The sequence below is a fragment of the Neopsephotus bourkii genome, unplaced genomic scaffold (genome assembly GCF_033783945.1).
Source record: "Neopsephotus bourkii isolate Nb327-2 ecotype Australia unplaced genomic scaffold, CSIRO-AGI_Nbou_v1 NB_359, whole genome shotgun sequence".
NCBI lineage: Eukaryota > Metazoa > Chordata > Aves > Psittaciformes > Psittacidae > Neopsephotus > Neopsephotus bourkii.
The window spans coordinates 793,022-815,280 of NW_026900865.1; the positions used below are offsets into that span (position 1 = coordinate 793,022).

At 42.5% G+C, this 22,259-nt stretch overlaps 1 protein-coding gene across 1 annotated transcript; it reads left to right on the forward strand.

The window, feature by feature from the left end:
• Positions 1–1,129: 1,129 nt before the first annotated feature.
• Positions 1,130–21,506, forward strand: GNS (glucosamine (N-acetyl)-6-sulfatase). The gene is made up of 14 exons (XM_061348497.1): positions 1,130–1,307; positions 1,941–2,000; positions 2,679–2,885; positions 4,434–4,499; positions 4,904–5,002; positions 7,187–7,354; positions 10,361–10,443; positions 11,805–11,923; positions 12,464–12,567; positions 12,952–13,053; positions 14,188–14,295; positions 14,992–15,102; positions 16,933–17,093; positions 17,932–21,506. The coding sequence occupies exons 1-14, from the start codon at positions 1,167–1,169 to the stop codon at positions 18,005–18,007; spliced, it is 1,605 nt and encodes a 534-aa protein (XP_061204481.1). The 5' UTR covers positions 1,130–1,166; the 3' UTR covers positions 18,008–21,506.
• Positions 21,507–22,259: the final 753 nt, after the last annotated feature.

Below are 22,259 nucleotides of genomic sequence, written 5' to 3' on the forward strand. Positions count from 1 at the left end.
AGCGGGAGAACCCAGGCCGACAGGACACTCCCCTACGGGCAAGAGTGCCGCTCCCAGCTCGACTCCCTCCCTGCGTACCGCGCAGTGTGGTAGCGGCCGGCGGCGGGGGCGAGGGGAGGTGTTGCACCTGCTGAGGGGCGGGACGGGACCGGACGGGGCGGGCGGTGGTGCCTCTCCTCACGGCGGTAGCACTGCACGTCGGTCGCCGCCGGGGACGGTCCTCGACGTGGTGCGGCTGCAGCAAAGGCCACCCTAGTCCTGCCGGCTGTCCCGCTCTTGCTCCGTCCCCGGTGCGTTGGGCAGCCCCGAGTGGCGGCCTGGTTCTGTTAACATAGCTTCAGTAGCGTAACGCTGCAGTTGTGCAAAGTCACCGTAACACAGCATGAGCGTCAAGGACTGATGGTGGGGTTCGTACAGGTTGGTTGCCTGGGGGAGCTCTGTCTCCGCCACACCTTGCTGTGCCCGCAGCCTGTGCGCGGCGCTCATCCCACGGTAACGCCGCTCAGCTCCCTCCCCGAGGCTGCCTCAACTCACCGCCCGCCCGCATCACGGCAGCACCGCTCCTGCTCCCGGCTTCACGGTGTCTGCAGAGCCCAGCGCTGCCTGCACCCCCACCATACTCCTTGTCTGCTTCTGCTTTCTATTCTTCCTCAGCATTGAAGAAACATTTCCCTACAAGCCGAGAATTGTCTGGGACACAAGAAGGGCATGGCAGCCAGGCAGGCCAGACCGATGGGGCCAGATTTGCGGCCTCGGCTAATTAACGTCAGGAATTCTGCACTAAAACGGTGTTTTACAGCTAAGAAGACCTCTCTCAAAGCAGAGCAGGGCAGAGCGCGGCCGCGCTGAGGGAGAGCGGCGAGAGGGACCGCCCCCCGCTCCCACGGCAACGGCTTCCCAGGGGGCGGGGCCACGCCGGAGGGGGCGGGGCCAGGAGGAGGCGGGGAGCAGGCGGGACTGGTCTCCGCCGCGGCTGCCTCCCGGGCCACGTGACACCGCCCCTCCATCCACCCCCCCCCCCGCGCTCCCGGGTCATATGCCGGGGCGGGGCGGGCCCGCGCTCTGTTGCTTGGGGGTTCGCTTTCGGTCCTGCTCGTGGCTCTTCGCGGGGTTGAGCGGTGCCGGCTCCTCCTGTTCCTCTGTCCGTGCGCCTCTGCTACTGCGCCATGTCCCCTGCCGCGGCGCTCCGCGGGCTGGCTCTGGCTGCGCTGCTGATGCTGAGCCCGGCGGGGACAACCCGGCAGGTGCGGAGGCCCAACGTGGTGCTCATCCTCACCGACGACCAGGACGTCTGCCTGGGCGGAATGGTAACCCCGCGGCTGCCCGCCTTCCTCCGCCGACCCGTCCTTGAGGGGGTGGGGGGCGCGGGGCTGTGCTTGGGGGCCGGTGGGCGCGTTGCGGAAGGCTTTGCCCTCGCTGAAGGGGTGCTCGCCCGCTGACGTTGCCCAGTGTAGCTGTGGGCTGGGGGTACCGTCAGGGCGTAGTGAGGGCCTGGTGCGAGGAGCGGGTCTCTCCCGCCGCTGAGGAGTAGCGGCCTGGGCCCGGGGGGATGAGCGGCGCAGCCACGGCCCACCCCGTGGTCCGTGGGTCTCCGTCCGCAGCCTCAAGCCGAGTTTCCCCAGTAAGAGAGCGTCAGGGTGGGCTTCCCTGGGAGAGCCAAGCGGCTCTGTGAAGCCTTAGAGGCTTGGGCTTCTCTAGCGCAGCCTCTACAGCGGCAGGTAGTCCCGGTAACTCCCTGTGCCTCGGTGAGGGCTGAGTTGTGTAACTGCTGGGACCAGACGAGGCCCCAGCAAAAAGGCACTGCATGGATTGTCTGGCCAGTGTCTGCAAACTGTGGTGGTGGGCCTTGCTTCGGGTACTTGTATATCTGCCTCAGCTGCCCTACTTTACTTAGCATCCTTGCGTTTTTAGCTGATTTCCTTTTGGTACCTTCCTTCCAGACCCCCCTAAAGAAGACTAATGCACTCATTGCACAGATGGGAATGACCTTCCTAAACGCAGTAAGTGCTTCTTGAACTTCTGAGGTGTGTGTGCGTTTGTGTAGTTTGTATCTTAGGTCGTCTGAGGCCTCAAATCTGGTATCAGTTTTATGAAGCCTGTAAGTATGCCAGTGGGTTTTTTAAATTGAATCTCTAACTACTTTAGGCCTCAAAATGAATATAGTTCAAGGTCGTGTTCAGAAACTGAGAGGGAGAGTTTCACTTCCTAAAAGTATTTTGTTGACTTCCTTAAGCTGTAAAGTAAAATTGAGTAATCGGAGTATTTTTATTACTGAGAAGCATTAGAAGAAGCTACATGAAACTTTAAGCTTCATGCATGCTGAAAACCCACCACATTCTTCATATTCTAATGTATTTCCATAGCCAAAATAATGGAGTGCATAAACTGGCAATCAGTATTTTAATGGATACTTGCTACTGTATAAAAACCACATCTAATCAGGAGAGGGGGGTTGAAGGACATATGCTGCAGAAGCCTGCAGACAGCTTCATGTGCAGTTTTTCACTAGTGAAAATACTTGGGATGTCCATAAACTACTTGTGTGTCCAGACAAAAAGTGTGCTTTAATGTCGGTGAACATTTTGATCAGCCTATAGCTGTTATTTCAAAGCTAGAAATTTTGAGGGGAAAATTGTTTTACAATGTTAATCTTGTATTACTTCATCTTGTCTTTCCAGTATGTTCCCAGTGCACTCTGCTGTCCCAGTCGGGCTAGCATTTTAACAGGAAAATACCCACATAATCATCATGTTGTCAATAACACTCTGGAAGGAAACTGTAGCAGCAAGTTATGGCAGAAGATTCAGGAGCCGTATACTTTCCCAGCTCTGCTCAAAACTATGTGTGGCTATCAAACGTTCTTTGCTGGAAAGTATTTGAATGAGGTATTCTTTTGTGCTTGCTTTTTTTATACTGTGAGTCAGTTAATTTCTATTGTCCACCTTTAAAACTTCATATGGTTTTTATATTGCTGAATGCAGGTCCCCAAAACATTTAAAGTGGTATAGTTGGATGAATAGTTCTCTTTGCTGAGGAGGCATAAATGTGATGCAAAGTTCTGATCTTTAACTTAACTTGGTTAAAATCAGGTCCTGTAAGTGCCTGAATGTTTTTGAAAGTTGATTTTAAAAGGGTGATGGAATCTATAGACTTTTTTAAATGTGTTCAGATGTGTTGATTTTCAGAGATGATTATTTTAATGACTGGGGGAAATGGATAGATGGCTGGTGTGCAGTATTGAGAACCAGCCAGAACCAGACCAGGCACAATGTTAGAACATTAAAGAAAAAAGTACATTTGTCTTAATATTCTTGACTGATATATCACCTTGAATCACAGGACTGTTTACTTTTTAGCAGCTATTATGGCATTTTAAATATTAAATGTCCACTAAGGCAAGTTCACTGGGAGAACAGGTATTATCAAAGCTCTTTACAGAGGTGACCCAACACTTCAGTAAATCACATGTATGTGTGTCCTTTGGGTTTGTTGGGGTTTTTTTCCTGGTTTTGACTAAGCTGTGATTTGCAGGAGTTTATGGTAAGATGTAAATTTCAGTGCTGAAATCTCTAAGATCAGCTATTCCTTTTGCATGATGCAATTGTATTTGGAGGTAGATGAATTACAGGTTCTTTACATTATTATTTTCCTTGCATCCCTTGCTGGAAAATGTTGGTGATGTGATACAATGGAACATGAATTTTTATAGCCAGACACAAGTTTGTTCCTGCTGATGTTACTGAGGCAGTGAGGAAAAGGGAAACTTTCTTTGGCTTCCTCTGAGCATGCCTTGACTGTGTCCGTCTCCTGTCCCTGCAGTTAAGCAAGCTGTGTAGAAGGGAGAGAGCAGCCCTGAGGAAACCCATTGTGTTGCCCTGAGGCAGCCTCTGTCTTGAGTTTGGCCTGGGTGTAGCAGCTACTTTCCCTTTTTTGGTGGCTTAAAAGCTAGCTGTTGCAGTTTATTTGGCACTGAGGTGGTAAGAGGCTTAAAGTTGCTACCCCTCCTTTTGGGGGAGGATGATGAAGCTGTGGGTCTATGCAAAACTTTCTTTAGTATCTTGTGAATTGTTATCACAAAGCCCTAGAGAGTCTTATCCATGTGTGTTTTTGATCACCTCTCATTGCCTGATGATGTACTCCAGGATCTCTGCATGTTTTTTAATGTGTGGAGTAGAACAGGAAATAAAATCTAAATTTTGTTGGTGAGTGCCAAGCTTTCAGTTACTGTCTCTATAGTTATTTAATCCTGGTTTCTTTAGCAGGCTACATGCTTTTATATGCATATATATTTTGGGGTTTTTTCCATTCTGAAACTGAATTCAGCTTAATGCGCTTTCTGACTAGTGTTGAATAAAGCACATGAATATGAAACATAATTTCTAGCTTTTATTCCTCATAATTGAAACTGTGAGTCATGGTCTGTTTCTTTTCAGTATGGAGCAGAGGATGCAGGGGGAGTAGGTCATGTCCCGCCTGGATGGAGTTTTTGGTATGCTTTGGTATGTGACTATTCTGTTGTTTAAAATACCTAATTTTGGTTGCTTTGTAATCCAACTCGTGTTTGAACTTTGCTGGTGATAAGAGAGCAGGCAAAGAGCATCTAAAAATTTAATGCAAATTTCTTTCTCTTTTTTCCTCTGTTGCATATTGCATTCTTGGCTTTCACAAAGGCTGCTCCTGCTAAGGTGCCTGGGGGAAAGCCCTGCTTGTAAACCCACAGCACAGTAAGGCAGCACTAAAATAGGCTTTGCTGCTGGAAACCAGCTCTGAGAATTCTTGTGGTATCCTTATGACAAGTGTTTATAACCTATTTGAGAAATGCTTGCTAGCAGCTCATTTTGATTATTTCAGGTAATCAGTGTGTGTGTTACTTTGTATAAATATGCCCATTATGTTTCCACAGGAGAAGAATTCAAAGTACTACAACTATACTCTTTCAGTAAACGGCAAAGCACGAAGGCATGGTGAGAACTACAGTGTGGATTACCTGACAGATGTACTGGTAAGAAACTTTGCAACTTGTGTGTTACAGAAGCTGCTTATGACCAGGTAATGCCTCATGCTGGGGGCTTAGGGAAGGGTGGGATGCTCATTTGTTAGGGTTCATTAGTTCATAAATACATGGGATGCATGTAGGCAATGACTTAAACTACTTCACTGAAGGCTGTGTCTCATTCTAATACATTCTGTTACAGATAAACTGGGCCAAGTTTTGTGTGAAGTTTAAGCATGTAAAAATACAGTTACAGCGTGTTTTGTTTGTTAGCATGATGTGTTAGTAGCTAATTGCATCAAACTGATAAATTGGAGGTATCAAAGGCTAATTGATCCTTCATGGTTTGAGAGGGCAATATATGGACCATGCAAAATCTGTAGCTGACCAGGGGAGTGTTTATCCTCTTTACCCTCTTAAGGTAAAGAGAGGTAACAAAGACATCAGATGCTTAAAGGAAAGTTCAAGTTACTTTAGCTCTTTTGGGGCCCTGTTTCATGAGTACTATTAGCTTGGAGATTTGGGGAACAGAAGTAGGGAGCGGGAGTGTGCCCCCCACCTGCCAAGCTGCAGCTTTAGTTTGACATGCTGTTACAGTGTAGGAGTTGGTAGTGCTGGGAGCTGGCATACAGCACTTGAGAAAAGTCCTTTCTGAGAAGTCTCCTCATGTTTGTAGTCTTCCATTGAGACCCTAATGAGTTTCATTGCAGTGGGCTCTTGAACAGAGACAGCTGCTTACTGGGAACAGAACTGATGGATGTTTCTCAGGGTACTGAACAGCTGTCTGATTAAATTTAGATTTACACTGTCTAAAGCTAGATTGGAATTGATAAGCCAGAAGTGAGACTATCCCATTACTGGCATTACTGGCACTGGGCTTTTTTGATCCTTCAGCAGCTCATAAGCATTTTGACTAACAGGTCATTGCTGCATAAACCTCTTACTTGTGGTGTGTTACCACAAGACAGAGCAGTGAATTATGATTTTCAGTGTATTCCATTCTACTATCTGCCTGTAGCTATGCATTCAGCATTTCAGAGCTCATGTTTGAGTTTAATTCCTTCAATGCGTTGTTCAGTTTCTTATGCAAAGTTTCTGGGTTGCTTGATATGATGCACAAACTTTCTTGTCCTGACACATCTTGGTACTTAAGTCTGGTACTAGGAATCTGAGCACCTGGATCTGTTTCCTGCAGTCCTAACATGTTGCAGTTTAAGCTTCTATAAACATCTAAGTTGGTCATCTCTGGGAGTGGACCTTTATCACTGGTTTCTGAACCATATTTTCAAACTTTACAGAGGTCTTATCCTCCATTAACTCTGTTGTTATTTAACTTGCTTGGATGTTTGAGTTAGGAGGAAGGAAGAAGAGGGAATTTTTAATGTATAGTTTCTTCTGCAGACAGAAAAGAATATCCACAATGGGGTGTACTAATCGGGCAGGAAGGGAAAATGTTGCAAGATTTGAATGGTGAAGAGTTCACCTGCAAGTAATACCTTTGAAGCTGTAATTTCAAAGGCTGACCAAGGGAAAGGCCAATATGAGACTCTCTATCTGTGGATTATGAGTGGAACTCACTTGCTAATTGAAACTGTACAGGCTGAAATGAAAGTGAAAGTGCACTGAGGCAGTGCAAGTGAGTGGAGTTTGGTACCGTCCTTACCTAGAGCTTCTGGCTTCACCAGCAGAAATGTGGCACCCCTTATAGATAAGGGGATTGCTACAGAAAGAGCATATGCTATAGGCAATGGGGCTGGAGGGGTTTTATTTTTCAGAACAAGTTCTATTTCTGAACAGAAATTAAACTGCTAAATTGGGATCTGTCAGGCAGGGGATGGCATCTGAGAGACTCAGTGTGTGAAAGAAAGCTCCAGTTGTACTTGAAAGCCAGGTTTAGGTGGGTTTTGTTAATACTCTGAATAGCACAAACTTTTGAGTTTAAAGTAGAAAGCTGTTCAGAGATGTGGGACAACAAAATCTGCTTAACATGAACACTTGGTGTTTTTTTTTTATCACAAGCTGCTGTTCTGGATACTTGGAGATGAGCAAGCAATAAGTTGCTGAAATAGTTGGAATGTTCTCAGTACTACCAAGCTCTAAATAAGTTACGAATGTTTAGTACAGATTTTTTTTAAATGCTTGCTGTTTGCTTTTGGATGTGTGACTTTTGTTCTCCAACAAAACTGTTCACAGGCCAACATGTCATTGGACTTCTTGGAGTATAAATCAAATTTCGAGCCTTTCTTTATGATGATCTCAACCCCAGCACCACACTCCCCTTGGACAGCTGCTCCACAGTATACAAAGAGCTTTCAGAATGTCAGTGCACCAAGAAACAGCAACTTTAATATTCACGGCAAGGTAAGATAGAATCTGCATAGGTTATTCTACTTGTCAGAGCAGAGACTTGCATGTTAAGCCTATTCAGGCTAATATTGTGACTGTTGGTTGGTTATGTTAATCAGCCAGTCAGAGTAAGATACGTTTGTTGTGACTGAGATATTTGCCTACCAATATCTTGTAAATAAAAAAAAATGTAGTGGCAAAAATAAGGCAGTGCAATGGAGTTATGATTAATAAATAGAAAAATTAATTCCTTGTCCAATTTCCAGGCTTTTTGGATGGTCTTAGAATGTTCTGTCATTGCTCTTGGTATGTTCAGGAGCATGCTACACAAAGGTTCAGGTGTGAGCCTTGTATTCCTGTATACATCTGCTGTGTGGATGGGTGGTCCATTACTTGAGCTCATGGCAGAACTGCCCCTGGGTGACAAGCATATTGGATTCCATGAAATCATGAGCCACAGGTCCCATGGTCACTAAGGACTTTATGAACTTCCCTTAAATTTATTGAAATAACCTGTAACCAGAATTGCTGAGCCTAATATTACAAATTCACAGACATCCTTGTGACAGGGCAGTACTTTCCACTGCCAATAAAGTTGGCCAAATAAGATTTAGCTCAGACTAATCCACTGTGACTTACTGTGCCAATAACTGAAAGCACAAACAGTTAATCTGGTGAGATATTTAACTTGCAGAACTTTTGTGGGTTTGAATCAGTTTGTTTAAAATACAGAACTTGGTGTTCAATTGATTTGCTCCTAACCTTAAGACTAAGACATAACATTGCCTGACTGCCTATCTGGTGCCCAGCGATACCTCTTGTAAGGTCACTATGACTAAGTAGTACAGGGTGAAACTTGTTTGTAGCTGAGGACTGTAGATTGCAAAATGACCATGTGCTTATCAGTGTGATATGAGAACATGAGAGATGAGAGGAAAGGGCTGCAGCCACTAACAAATACTTTAGCCCAACCTGTTAAGTTTCGAACTAGGGAGTGGGGATCAGACTTCTTTCCTCCATAAAAGGATCCCTAACTTTGTCTTAGACTCTATCACTGTAAAGTCAAATGCTTTTAAAATAGTGAGCCAGAAATAACTTGACTAGCTGCAGAGTCAGCAGTGTGAAGCTCCCTAATGTGGAGCAAAATATGTGTATGTACCTATGTAATACAAAGCAAGATGACAGACTTACTTAATATTTGGCAGCTAGTGTCTGTGGATACAGCAGTTTTACTGGGTTTCCCAACAGGAACAGACTAGCCACTATCCTTCCCAGACACAATAGCTACAATCATTAAGTGTGTTTCTGGAATTGGCACTGCTGTGGGTCTTGAAGCCTAACACTTCTTTGAGCTTCACTGTTCTCTAGGGCAGGCACAATACCTGCAATAGCAGTAGACAAGTACCTAAGCTCAGACCCTCAAGTCACTGATGTTGTAATGCTGGCTTAAGAGTCTTGTGTTGTACAGTCTTGATTCCTGAGTGAATGTTGCCTAGTTTCCTTACACAGTATGTGAGCAAGGGATAATAAAAGGAGCCATCTAGGCAGAATCTGCATGAAAAACAGGAGTTAAGCTCTTGTCAGTCTGTCCAGTGATGCACACTTTAACTTCTGCTTAGGACCCTCAGCTATGAACTACATCGAGGAGTGGGTTGCTGTCTGGTTTCCCAGGCAGGACTATTGGTAGCCCAGATGAGTGGTTTATTGAACCTGTTGTGAGAGAGATGCTGATTAAGATGGGTGTTGGGGATTTCTCTCACATGCCCTGTTTTTCCTGCAGAATTGGGGCACAGCTGTGTTCAGATTCTGCCAGCAAGACATAGCATGCTGTCTCAAGATCTCCTGAAATTTCTTTGGGAACAGGGTGTAGGGAGGCAGCAGCTTTGTGTGTAAGCAGTGAAAGGGACTTAACAGGGGCTGACAGGGAAGTGGGCTGACTGCAAACTGAGCCAGTGTGTACTGAAATCCACAAAGCTGTTTAGGTGCTGTTTGAAGTTTTTTGAAACTCGAGAGGAAGGTAGGAAGAACAAAATACTCCAGGAAAGAGGAGGATTCTACTGTCCTAGATGACTTACGTGCCTGAGTTATCTCGCATGATAGGTGGGCCTCTCCTAAGTGCAACTCTTGTGAAAGGTGGCTGGTGCACAGGTGGTATTGCCAGCTCCTTTGTTCTCTGGTGGGCTTCTGTAGAGTTGGGATGGGGTTTGTGATGTCTTTCCTTTTTCCTCTCTCAAACAACACACTAGTACTACACGTTTGCTCTTGATTATGCTGTGTTTTCTTGCTGAGATAGGCTTAGTGTAGAGACTTAGTGTCTCTGCAGAGAATCTTTACAACTACTGCAGGATCTGAATCCAAGCAATTTTAAATGAACTTGACACAATATGAAGTCTCCATGCCAAAACTCTCCTTCAGTTGGCAAGAACAGAAAACAGGGAAGTGAAAGAACTGTAGGTGACATGAGTCACTTCATTGTGCGTCCCTAAAGGCTGAGCCTGTTCAGAGTCATTTGCTTGTGACAAGAGGGGAAACTGCATAAGGAGAGGCTCTGTGGGGAGGAGTGGCCAGCTAAATACAGGCTCAGGCTGAGGGTGGTGAGTGGGTCATCTCTGACCTAGCAAATGAAAACATTAGTTTTATAATGGTGCTTAATCATTCGTTTGGACATTTTCATCAGGCCTGTCTTTGGCTATGAGACTTTTACCTCTGAGTGACTCTTTCCAAGCTCCTTTCCCAAATATCTGCCTGAACTGCTTTGAAAAGATCCACAGCTTTCTTTTCATAAGGGCTGAGCATAGTAGAGCTGTAATATATTCTTCTCTTGCAACCTAGATTTTTAGATGAACTAAGAGGGAAAATTGGAGTCAGGTCAGTTTGATGGCATTGCATGGCTATTTAACAGGCATCGTGTGGATGTTTTCCACTAAGCAACATTTCTGCTGTAACTGGCCTAGGAAATGTTTCAAAGTTGGTGCTTCTCTCCTATGCTAATCTTTGTCCTTTTTCTTTCCATTTCTGTAGAACAAGCACTGGTTAATCCGGCAAGCAAAGACTCCAATGACCAACTCTTCAATACAGTTTCTTGATGATGCTTATAGAAAGAGGTAAGAATTTTTTGTTGCTTGGGATTGCTGCTCAGAACTGTTACTGTCTTTTAAAACAGAAAAGGTATTTTTTTAAACAGGTTCTACTAATCCTGACCATGGATGTCAAATTGCATCTCTAGTGGTTTTCTAGCATCTGACTTGACATTCTGCTTACTTTTTTGCAAAGAAACTTGTCATTGACTTTAGGAATATTTTGCTCCCAAATGCTGCCATCATTTATCACTAAAAAGACAGTCATGCTCAGTGTCCCTAATGCTTCTCTTTCAGCAGACAGCAGGTTTTCATGCCCTTACCTTCTATTTCACTTGGACTCCAGAGTCTTACATAACATACATCAAATGTGATTGATTTATCTGCCAGCTAATCTGATTCATTCACCTTGGCTCTGTCTGTGGTCTTTTTATGTGAGAACACCTGATTGTCCAGGACAGGAGCTTGGCTCCTTTTTATAAAATGGGATGTGGGAAATAGTGTGAAGATGCAGCTTGTTCCCTTTTTTAAGAGAAAGAAAGCATATTTCTTTACCTGTAAACTGTAGGTTTATTTTCTTTAAAAGCTCTGAAACAGACATTAGCTTAACTTTAAGTTAAAGTAAACTCAATTTTGAGCTGTTATCAGGCATTTGCTTGTTACTTTGGAGGTGGAAAACCAAGATTTTCAGGCTCTTGCTTTATGAAACATGAAGATAAAATTATGCAGCAAAATCCTAAAGTGATTCTGGAGACAAGAAGATCCAAGAATGAGTAACTCTAGTTCAGCATAATGTTAGTCTGTGGAGGCTCATTACTGACTTATAGAAGCAGTCACTTGTCTCAACAGCAAACCCCGTGACAAAGGAAAGAATAGCCTGTAGCTATTCAAGGCTTTAGATACAATGGAATAATGGACCCTGATGTTCTGTGAGTGATACAAAATAGCTGATGTAGTTTTCGAGCAGAAAAGATTCTGTATAGAAAAACTCACAGCAGTCTTGATTTTTAATGTTAAAGACTACATATAAAGAAATAACAAGTGACCTTGCAGGAGATAACTGACTCTTTGTCACCATGTTGCTTCAAAGTTGGTCTTGACTGTTTCCAGATAAGAAGTAATCCATATTTTGGTGTTGTTCTCAGACACTACAGAATGAAATCAACAAGAACTGAAGACACACAGACTGTTTCTATCTTAACTTGCAGTCTCAAAAGTACAGTGTAGTAATCTAGGAAATTTGTTTTCAGAATCTGCAAGCAAAATAATCCACTTGCAGTGCATACACTGCTGACTTAGAACAGAGTACAAATGCCCTGCCTTGCAGTCAGAATTATTCTGATTTATTTTTTTCATGCTCTAACATGGATTACTTTGTTTCTGTATAGGTGGCAAACTTTGCTGTCTGTGGATGACCTGGTAGAGAAGCTAGTGAAGAAACTGGAGCTGAATGGAGAATTAGACAACACATACATCTTTTACACATCAGACAATGGCTTCCACACTGGTAAAATTCTCACTGATTACTGAACATTTATAGAAGATCCAGGAACTGTGTAACACTTCACCCTCAGGACCACTCCAGAAAAGTGGGAACAGCAGCTGTGGAGCACTGTAGACATGAGAAATACTGATCTGAGCTGCAGAAACCATTTGGAGCTGCAGTGTGGGGTGTTTGGGGATTTTGTTGTTTGGTTGTGGATTTTATCTAATCACTGTCACTGTGTCCTGGTATACATGAACTTAGGACAGAAATGGAGAAGGGGTCCCTGTGCTCTTTAGGAAGAGTTGCCACAAAAGAATTAAATCAGTAAAAATTAAGTCTGAATTGTGCTGTACAACTAAAAACGCACTATCTAAGCTGTTGTATTTTAAGATACTGCTTATACCTTGAAGTTGCCTATTCTTGTCGTCCACTTCTAGTGTAGTTCAGGTTAAGAACCTCTTCTGACTTTGTAAAAAAATAGGCTGCTGGAAATTATGTAACACAAACTCTTCAAAGGTAAAATCAGAAGCCATTTAACTTTTCCCATTTTCTATTATACAGGCCAGTTTTCTTTGCCAATAGACAAACGGCAGCTGTATGAGTTTGATATCAAAGTGCCATTGCTAGTTCGAGGACCAGGGATAAAACCAAATCAGACGAACAAGGTAAGAAGTTAATATGGTTTCACAGTCATCAACTTTAGGTCATAACTTATCCTCTTGCATATATATATATATGTATGTACCAGTGAAATTAAATACATGGAGCGGCAAAGGTGCAAAGACCTCCTTCTAAAAAGCTGTGTGCTCTTGCTTCAATCAGTAAATTTAATTGCAGGATACAAAAAGTAGTGAAAAGTGCAGAGTGTGAATCTCACTTTACATAGACCCTGCTGTAGCTTTTTGATGTTACAGGGTCTACTAGCCTATAAAGAGAAAATTAAGTGCTGTTTAGGTGTACCTAAAATAACAAGTACTTGTAACAATGAGACTTCTGTATTTTATCTGTTGGGTTCTAGTCTTCTGAAGTAAGTTTTCCTCCCCATGCAGATGCTTGTTGCAAATATTGATTTGGGTCCCACTATTCTGGACATCGCAGGGTATGACTTGAATAAGACCCAAATGGATGGGATGTCACTGTTGCCACTGCTGGTAAGTAGAGAGACAAGGATAGTAACCAACAATTCTTGCAGGGGTTATTCTTCAGAGTGAATACTACTTCCTTCAGTAGACTCAAACAAAGATTCTTCCCTCAATGTCATTTTCATGTGGAGTGTTCATAGCTTAGTGAAAAAAAGTAGGTATCTTGCTGAAATGTGGATATGTTCTCATAAGCCCTACAACTCTGTGGTTACTTTGTAAGAGAAAGCTGTGTCATCCTTTGGCTAGTCCTGCCATTTGTAAGAATTCCTGTTTTGAAGGCTGTATGGTTTTTTCACCTTGTACTCTCCCTCCCTTTTTCCTTGGAATTTCTCAGCACAGGCACGGGAGAAGAGCAGACTGTTCTTACTGAAGTCTTTGGTTTGCCTCCCTTTTGGTAGAACTAGTGTTTCCCCCTGACCTTTGAAACAATGTATGCAGCTTTATAAAGTAAACTTGACCTTTCCCATAGGTGAGCAGAAGCCTATTTAAATAAAGCTGCTTGCAGTTGATCTGTTTAGTTTTAATTAAATTCAGTCTATAAATTGAAGGCAGCTTACTTGGAAACGAAGGATCATCCAGATTTAAACCAGTGCTTTGCTTTTAAAACCTTATATCCAAACCTTAAGCTGTTCTTTAGACAGAAGCAGGTAAAAGGCATCTAATTTAAACTCTGGTGGAATCAAAACTGTGAAACTCATTGTTCTGTTGTGTGTGCCTCTGATGGTGCTGTATACCAACTCAAAACTTCCCTCTTCCTCCGTCTTTAAAACGAAGTTCCAAATAGAGCAGCTTAATCTTATGCCAAGGGTATCTTTTTCCATTCGTTGTGATAGTACGATATAAACCAAGCAGCCTTGCTACAGGGGTTCTTGTCTGTAATACAGTTCTATGTGGCCATGTGGTTCCTGTTTGATATTACTGCAGTATTCTATATAATTGCAGATAGTGCTTTAAACCCTCACAAGAAGGTGTACTAATATTTTTTGGAGTTGAATCCTTGTTTTCCTTCTAACCTAGAGCTAATATGTGAAGGCTGACCCAAACTAGGGATCGTGACTCAAACTGCCGTGTAAGCAGTGGGCATGGAGTATTCCTTCTCTTTCACAGTACAGTGGATACTATGATGTTTCTCTCTTGTCCTAGAGAGGAGACAAAAATGAGACATGGAGATCAGACTTCCTGGTGGAGTATCAGGGGGAAGGGTACAACGGCAGTGATCCTACCTGTCCTGGCCTAGGACCTGGAGTCACAGTAAGACAAGATCTGTTAATGTTAGCAAATAACTACTAGATTCAGCCTGTTTGCTGTATGGGCTAACCTGGTTCTATCAGTAAGGTCCCAGGGTCTTGGTGAGTAGGAGCTAGCTCTGTAGGTCCTGCCAGCATTTAGGAGCTGGAGGGAGACATGCAGCCCTGTGGAACTGATATGTCCATGTGACCCTGCTGAACACAGCTACCCTTTGGAATCTATAGGGCCTTCGGGGCTGGAGAAATACACAGGAAAGTGTGGGCTTGGCAGAGTGGGTGGTAGCACACCATGATTTTTCTGAACTTGCAGTGACCTTGTTGTACAGTTGTCTGTGACTGTTATTTATAAGTTGTAGCTACTTCCTGAATCAAAGAGGGTTTGCTTTAGGTAAAGCATCCCAGTGGTGTGGTCTTTAGTACTGTGTGTTGGGATGTTCTCCTCAGTGTATGCACATTACCTTCCCAGACAAAGCACATTTAATTGTAGTGAGGTTAATAACAAATTTCTCAAATTTAGAAGAGCTGAGATTTTACTTAAAATCCTCAGGGGAGACTTGCATGTGTTAGACTAAGACACTGGGTCTAAGACTCATCAGCTAACTGCAGTTGGCTTGAGCTGGTACAGGCTGTAGGAAGAAGATTGCTAGTTCGTCTTTTTTTTCTCCTGCTCTGAAGTTTTTGTTCACTGCTCGCTTCACAGCACTGCTTCCCAGACTGTGTGTGTGAAGATTCCTATAACAATACCTATGCTTGTGTAAGGACACTGTCAACTTCCTGGGACCTGCAGTACTGTGAGTTTGATGACCGGGAGGTAAGTCTCTCTCTGACTTGCAGATGACAACTTTTCACAGCTGCAAGTGGCTGTCTGCACTCTTATCTGCTTTCAAGGCTTTCATAAAGTACTCTGAAAAGCTGACTAGCTTGCTTGCAGGATAAACAGTGAAGTATTTATCTACTGGTGAGAATGTCTGACCAAACTGGTGAGGTTAGGAAAAAGAAAAAAAGAGGTGGGAAGGGGGTGAGGAAGGGACAAGAGTCTAAACTGTAACTGTTGCCTGTTGGTATCCCCTAACAGCCTCAGGGGGAGCTGGGCTGGGTTCAGTTCTCTGTCCTACCTCAATTCCATGCAGCAAAGTCTTCAATATGACAAATATTTTCTGTTACACTCTACCTCTGCTGCTCTTAGGCTCAGCTGCAACTTTTTTCCTTTGGAAGAACTGAAATCTGAGGCTCATCTTTTCTGTTCCAACACTGGCTTGTTTGGTAATAAGTGTTAAAGTTACAACTATGCGAAAGGTCTTGGACCTTAACTTGTTTGCATGTAAGGGATGTGTCCCCACTTCCATATCTCACTAGTGGGTTACAGAGCTGATCTTTACTTGTGCCCCTTTGCACTCAGTTGCTCCAGAGAACACACTGAGTTCGAGACAACAGGGTTACAAATCTAATGAACTGCAGCTAAAGGTGTAAACAGTAGGTATCCCCGGTTGCTGTGCCACAAAACAGAACACTTTCTTTTAGTCTACAATGAACAGCTTAAACCAGGGGAGCAAATCCCACGTGCTGGTTTTGGTGCTAAGATAGCAAGAAAGACTGTGTGGGAGACTAGGATGCTGATTAGCAGACCCTGCCCTTCATTTTTCCACTTTCTGACGATTTATGGTGAAGTCAAATGAGTGTTGCAACTTTACTCATAAAAGTAGACTCCAAGGTTGATCTGATAACACACTACATGGCACCTTTTTTTTCCCCCAGTAATGGCTGGAACATTTTTTGGTTATGGAGCTCACCTGGGTCAGCTGAATTAAGACTGACAGTATTGGGAAGATGAAGCAATGTGGCTTTTGAAACCTTGCAGTGTGTGTTAGAAGAAAGCTTGCAGCCAAAGGCTGGCTGGATGCATTTTTATCTACGTTAGACACAACCCAGCCACTTTAAATCAACATCATCTGCAATCAGGCCTCTTGCTCTAGCCACAGACAAAACCTCAGCTGAATTCTTGAGATATGTTTGAGTAATATTTGTCTGACAAAATGGTTTACAGATTTAGTGTACCAAAAAACCCAAATCTGCCCTAAAGTCCTCCAGACAAACCTTCTCAAAGCACACAAAAAAACCTTCTCAAAGCATGTGCACACAAAAAAGCTTTCTTGTATGAGGGTTATAGCATACTGATATTCGGTCTGTTTTTGTATGCGTGGTCAAGGCACCTGTTGTAGTTTGACAGCTGGAAGTCCCTGATGAACTGAGACTTGATGTAATGGTGGTGTGATGGTCAAGAAACAGTGTATTTGAGATCCAGTAACGAAAAGGCAGCCAGCTTAGCTGTGGTCTTACAGTCATAAGACAGGTTCCATATATGCGTTAGAAAAAAAATCTGCTGTGTAGTGGAGGAGTGTTTCAGGTGGAAGTAAAAAGCTCTCCAGTAATAGTCCTATCACACTAAACTTTACTTACACACTCTCCTGTCTTTGACCACTTAACCGCATGGCTAAACACAGCTTATGTGTGGGAATGCTGCAGCATCATTAGGAAAAACATTCGAGACAATATGCTATCCTTAAATGTTCTTCCCACATAATATGATTAAAAGTTAATTTGTGTTTAGGACTTAATACACTACAGGAACTTTCTTCTCCAGGTGTTTGTGGAAGTGTATAACTTGACTGCAGATCCACACCAGATCAACAACATTGCTAAAACAATTGATCAAGAAATTCTAGAAAAGATGAACTATCGATTAATGATGCTGCAGTCCTGTTCAGGAGCAACGTGCCGTACACCTGGTGTCTTTGATCCTGGGTAAGTACTAATTCAATTTATTTATATAACACTTTTAAATATGTATATTTAAAACTAGGCTTTTATAGAGGGTACTTATGTTGGATTACTATAGTGCTGATAACATACTGTTGTTTGATGGAGATGCTTTCTTGCTGTTTTGGGGTCTTTTTAATGTTCAATCTGTATTTTAATTTAATCTACCAAATAGAACTTGATGGTATTAATACTACTTCTTTAATCTTGTCAGCCACTCCTGACTTAGAATAGCTGAAGCTTACAGCTGTGCTGAGGAGTCAGAGGCAAGTGACCTCAGGTTTGCCTGCAAACAAGGAAGAGCTCTGTAGGTTGCCCTAGGCAGCTGTTTTCCACATACTTGATATGGTTGTTCCTGGGAATGCTCTTAGTAAAGAATGTTTCCTGTAAGACCTAAGCTGTATGAATTAGTCAGCTGTTGTAAGTTAATGGCACTTTTTACCTCAAAAATTGGTTGGTAATCATTTGGAGCGAAGCTTTTTAAGCAGTGTTTTAAATGCCCTTACAGTTGTGCTACATAAGTTTGTAATTTGAGGCAGCAAAGCTTTCTGTTAGGATGCATCTCCTGAATACTGAATGTTATACGTGCCAATATGCTGTTGGCATGTTGTAGCTAGTATTTATTTCTTTGGAGACTATCAACTCTTAAATTGTGTGTCATTATAACTCATCTGCTGTAATATGTAGAGAGGTTGTCCCTGCTGCATACCATTGAGAAAGCAACTATTCACATGGCCGGAACTTTTCTGGAAGTACCTGTTTGCAGAAGAATTGGTCACTGTGTGCTCCCTGTCACTCACACAGACTCTGTTCCTTTCTATAGGTACAGGTTTGACCCACGGCTCATGTTCAGCAATCATGGTGTTCGGGCTCGGAGGTTCTCTGCACAGTCTTTGTAAGGCACTTCAGAGCCTCTTGCAATTGGCTCCCACTGGCCAGTTTCTCCAGTGACTGCAGCAGGTTTGTCTCCGTACCTCTCGCTGATCACAGCTGGAAGACTTTTCATGGGCTTATTCAAACCCTGTTTGGAAGAAAAACCCTTGTCTTTAGCTGGTTGCCTTGTGCAATATGTATATCTTACAGCTGAACTCTAACTCTGAATCGTTAGACACAGCTAATCTGTCTTGCTCAGATAATTGATTACCACCTTTGTCTTTCAAGTACCTTTTCATATCACAGGCACGGGGGTGAACCTTTGCCTATGGATCTGAACAGTTTATTTTGTTCTAAAGATCAATAAATGTGTACCTGAGTTGGGTTAGATAGACAGGTGCTATTGCACAGTAATGCTCACCCATATTCAGTGTTACAGACTTTCTCAAAAGCTATGTTTAATTATAGATTTCCTGTATCAAGCTCAAAGCTGATGATGACAATAGCAAAATAGCCCAAGGGAGTGTAGGAAGGCATTAGGCAGAGCTGTAGGTTCAGACTAGTGAGTGTCTAAATATTCTCTTTCAAGGAGACCACTTCAGGCGAGACCAGTGAATTTTGTAGGACAGCTTTGGTAGCTTGCAAACAAGAATGTAACTTCTAAGATCCTTCTAGTGGGAAATGCTGGAAAGGGTTACTGTGTACTACTGAAAAGTATCTTAGGGTTTAATACAGGCTTCCTAGTGAGGGAAAGAAGAGTGTTGAGACTAATGAATATTCAAATAAGTGTGCCTGTGTTTTGAGCTAACCCTTAAGTCTCTTAATACATGAACAAAAGTAGTGCTAAAAGAAAATGCACAACAGGAAAAAAACAAACCCAAAAAAACAAACCTGGGCACCACAGTAAAGCTGATCTGTCTCTAACCTCCAAATGTCTAACATCTTGTGTTGATTAGATTCTTGAAGGTAAATTATTCTGAAAGCAAATTAGCTATAATTAAATTGTTGCTCACTAGGAGTTAGGTTGAGAGAGCTACTTTAGGCAGTTTATGTTCTTCATAGAGTGCTGCTTTTTGGTTGAGGTGTAACTACTCAAGACCTGCAGTAAGTGGCCTTGACACCAAAGGACTGCCTGCGTAGATGCCCGACTGCAGCACGGCGTCACTCGGCTTCCCTTTGGGAGGGTGATGTTGTCTTGTCATCCTTATGATTAGGTTTATCTGAACTGCAGCCATCACTTGTACCCAAACTGGATTATCTTTCTGAATCCTGAAAAGCACCCAAACTTGTGTCAGCATGTAACTTCTGTATAGCTTTGTTGGGAAAACACCTTGTAGAAATACCAAATTGGCTATGTTTTGCAAGACAAGTTCATGCTGCTTGTGGGCAAATCAGCTGTGTTGTCAAGCAAGATGATTGTTCTCTTTCTCAGGCAAACTGGGATACAACTACTTTTAGCTAGTTGTTTTGGATCTTTTACCCAAATAGAGAGCATGATGATTTCAACTTCTGTCACATAAAACCTTTTACTAAGTAATCATGAAGCAGGCAACAAAATATGACTCAAAACTGTGAAGCTGCATAGCCCAGTGCACAGACCCACAAACTGGATACAAATAATGCCATAACAAGGGAAGTTGAACTTCCTTGGCTTTTAATGCTGAAGCACAGAAGTTGTCCTTCATGTAGCTTAGAGCTGCAAACTTCTGTGGTGGTCTACAGGTTAGGTTTTATACAGCTTTTTGTCTCAAATCTGATTTACGGTTTCAAATCTCTAGAGTGACCAAATATTTGAGGAAAAAATCATCACTTTAAAGATAACTTTTCAGCTGCAGCGTCTGTATAAATGCAGAGGGGGTTGGATGTTCGGGCTACTGACATGCTTTCAAATACTCAGGACTTTTTTTTTTCCTCCACTACAACTGTAGCTTTATCCTGATTTTGTTTCTCAAGCCTTAGTATTGCCTGTCAGTATCTTTCAGACTCCGTTTTGTCTTTACAAACAAAACCAAAGTTGTTTTCATGCTCTCAAGTGTTTTCTTGCACACTGAGCTAAACCTGGAGTTCATTTACATGGCGTTTTCCTCAGATAATTCTAGCAACTTAGATATGTTCTTTGTTTAAACTTAATTTTGCTAGCTGTGTGAAGGCTAAGGAGAAATACATTGATTGCTGCACATTAAACCCTGAACAGTTCTATCCAACCTAGGTCATTGTCAAGTTTCTACTTGAGTTGAGTTTCAGTGCAAGTAATGTGTATGTTGCTTCTTAATAGAAAAACTCCCAAACTTTGTTATGGGTACAGATGTGTGACTGTCTTTTCTTCAAGTGATCTTAAGCCATAACGAGAATTTTCTTTTGGATGATTTAATTTTTGCCTAATACCTAACATGAAAGTTGACAGAATTGATACAGACTATTCAGTATGTGTGATCAGATGTTTTACCCAAATTGGCACTTGCTTTCTACACACACCTGTAAAGCGCTTTGTAACTACACTCAATAACTTACATGCTCCCTGTCAGAGAACCACAGTATATCTGAAATCTGTCATAGGTAATAAGCATTGCATTAAACTGAAATTCAGAATGAGATCAATTAGTCCTTACTTACCCACAGTAGTGGTTCAGGCAAGCACCTGCTTCACTTCTGCTTTTGATAAAGACTTAAGACCTGTTCAGCAGAAGTACATAGTTGAAGGAAGAACAGGACCCAACAGTTGCCTGCCACTGCTGCTAGAGCTCCTCTGCTGTTTCCATGAAGAATTAATTCAGAGTATTTTTGCAGCCTTGAATGAACAGTGTTAATTCTTATCCTTAGTGATTAAAAAAAGGCCTGAAGGAACCTTGATTCCCAAGTAAGTGATTTTAAAACTAAATGGTCTTTCTGGAAATACCATTTCAGATGCTATTTGAACATGGCTGTATCTGTACCTTGTTACTGAAGGCATTTGTGTTACATGAAAGGGGCTTACTGGTACAGAGTTGGGTTTAGGTAAAATGTGCTTCTTTTTATTTTTCAAAACTCAATAGTATCAAAGCAGAGCTCTGAACTTTAATGGTTGCATCAGGTAAAGTAGATATTATACAGGGAGAAGTACAGTTCAGAATTTTATTACATTATCCTAAACCAAAAACCATTTGATACCACTTCAGTGTGAGTACAGCCAGTACATGCTTACCCAGCATCAGCCCAGTGAATTGGGCTGCTTCATTTTGCAGAATAAAGCTGTAACAGGGACAGACATGCAAAACACCCCCAAAACACCTTTTCAATCACATTACATTTAAGACTGATTCTACAACCTAAATACAATATTTTATCATAATGAAACAGCTATTGTTTATTGTGATTAATTTGTATTTGTATCACTCTCTCTGTATGTGAGCATACTTTGCTGTAGCATGTTGTGAGCATACTTAACTTCTGCTGTTTTGAACATTTGTATAGAAAGTGCCCTTCCAGAGGACCCTGTTCACTGCTGCACTTTTGGGGAAAGAAAAAATAAACTGCCTATCAAACTTCCTATCTTTGTTACTGAACTTGAGCTAAACCTTTCCCCAGGATCCAGCCGTGTCACACTTCTGAAGACTGAATTCCTAATTATAAACCTGTTCTCTGCTTACTGCCCTGCTAACAGTGCCCTACTGAACAGTGGCCACTAGTGAACTTTTACCTGGTAACAGCGACCCTCATGTAGAGAGTTTAGCAAGACAACATGTGACTGCTTTGCACCTGGAAGAAATGCTGAGATGAGAGAACAAATTGAAACACAAGCTGTACTTGCTCATATTTCCTTGGAACCTGATGTAGTTGGATGGATGGAAAAGTTTAACAAAAGGAACAATGGAGAAACTGCTGTTCATAATTAAAACCAAGTATGTTCAGCCTCTGGGAAAGAGGAAGAACAAAATCCTAACATAAGGCTTTTTCCAAAATGGGAACTATGAGCAACAGTGAGATATGTGCTACTTACTCACCTCAGCCCCTGGTACAGAGTTTTAGTTCCTTGATGAAGGTGTGCAACTGTTGAGAAATATAACTTTTCTGAGCTATAGAGCAAGGTGATTTGGTACCTTTAACCTATGTAAGTCTGAGACTTTCACAAACTTCTAAAACAAGTATTTTCACATTGTATTCTCATTTCTGGTTAACCACGTGGTATCGGTTTCATTTCTCCTCCAGTGCCATAGCAGTCATCCATTAAGTAGAAAAAAACATTTAACAGAAGCTTGAAACAACACTGCTACCTTTCTTTTGGTGCTCCAGCTTCCAAAA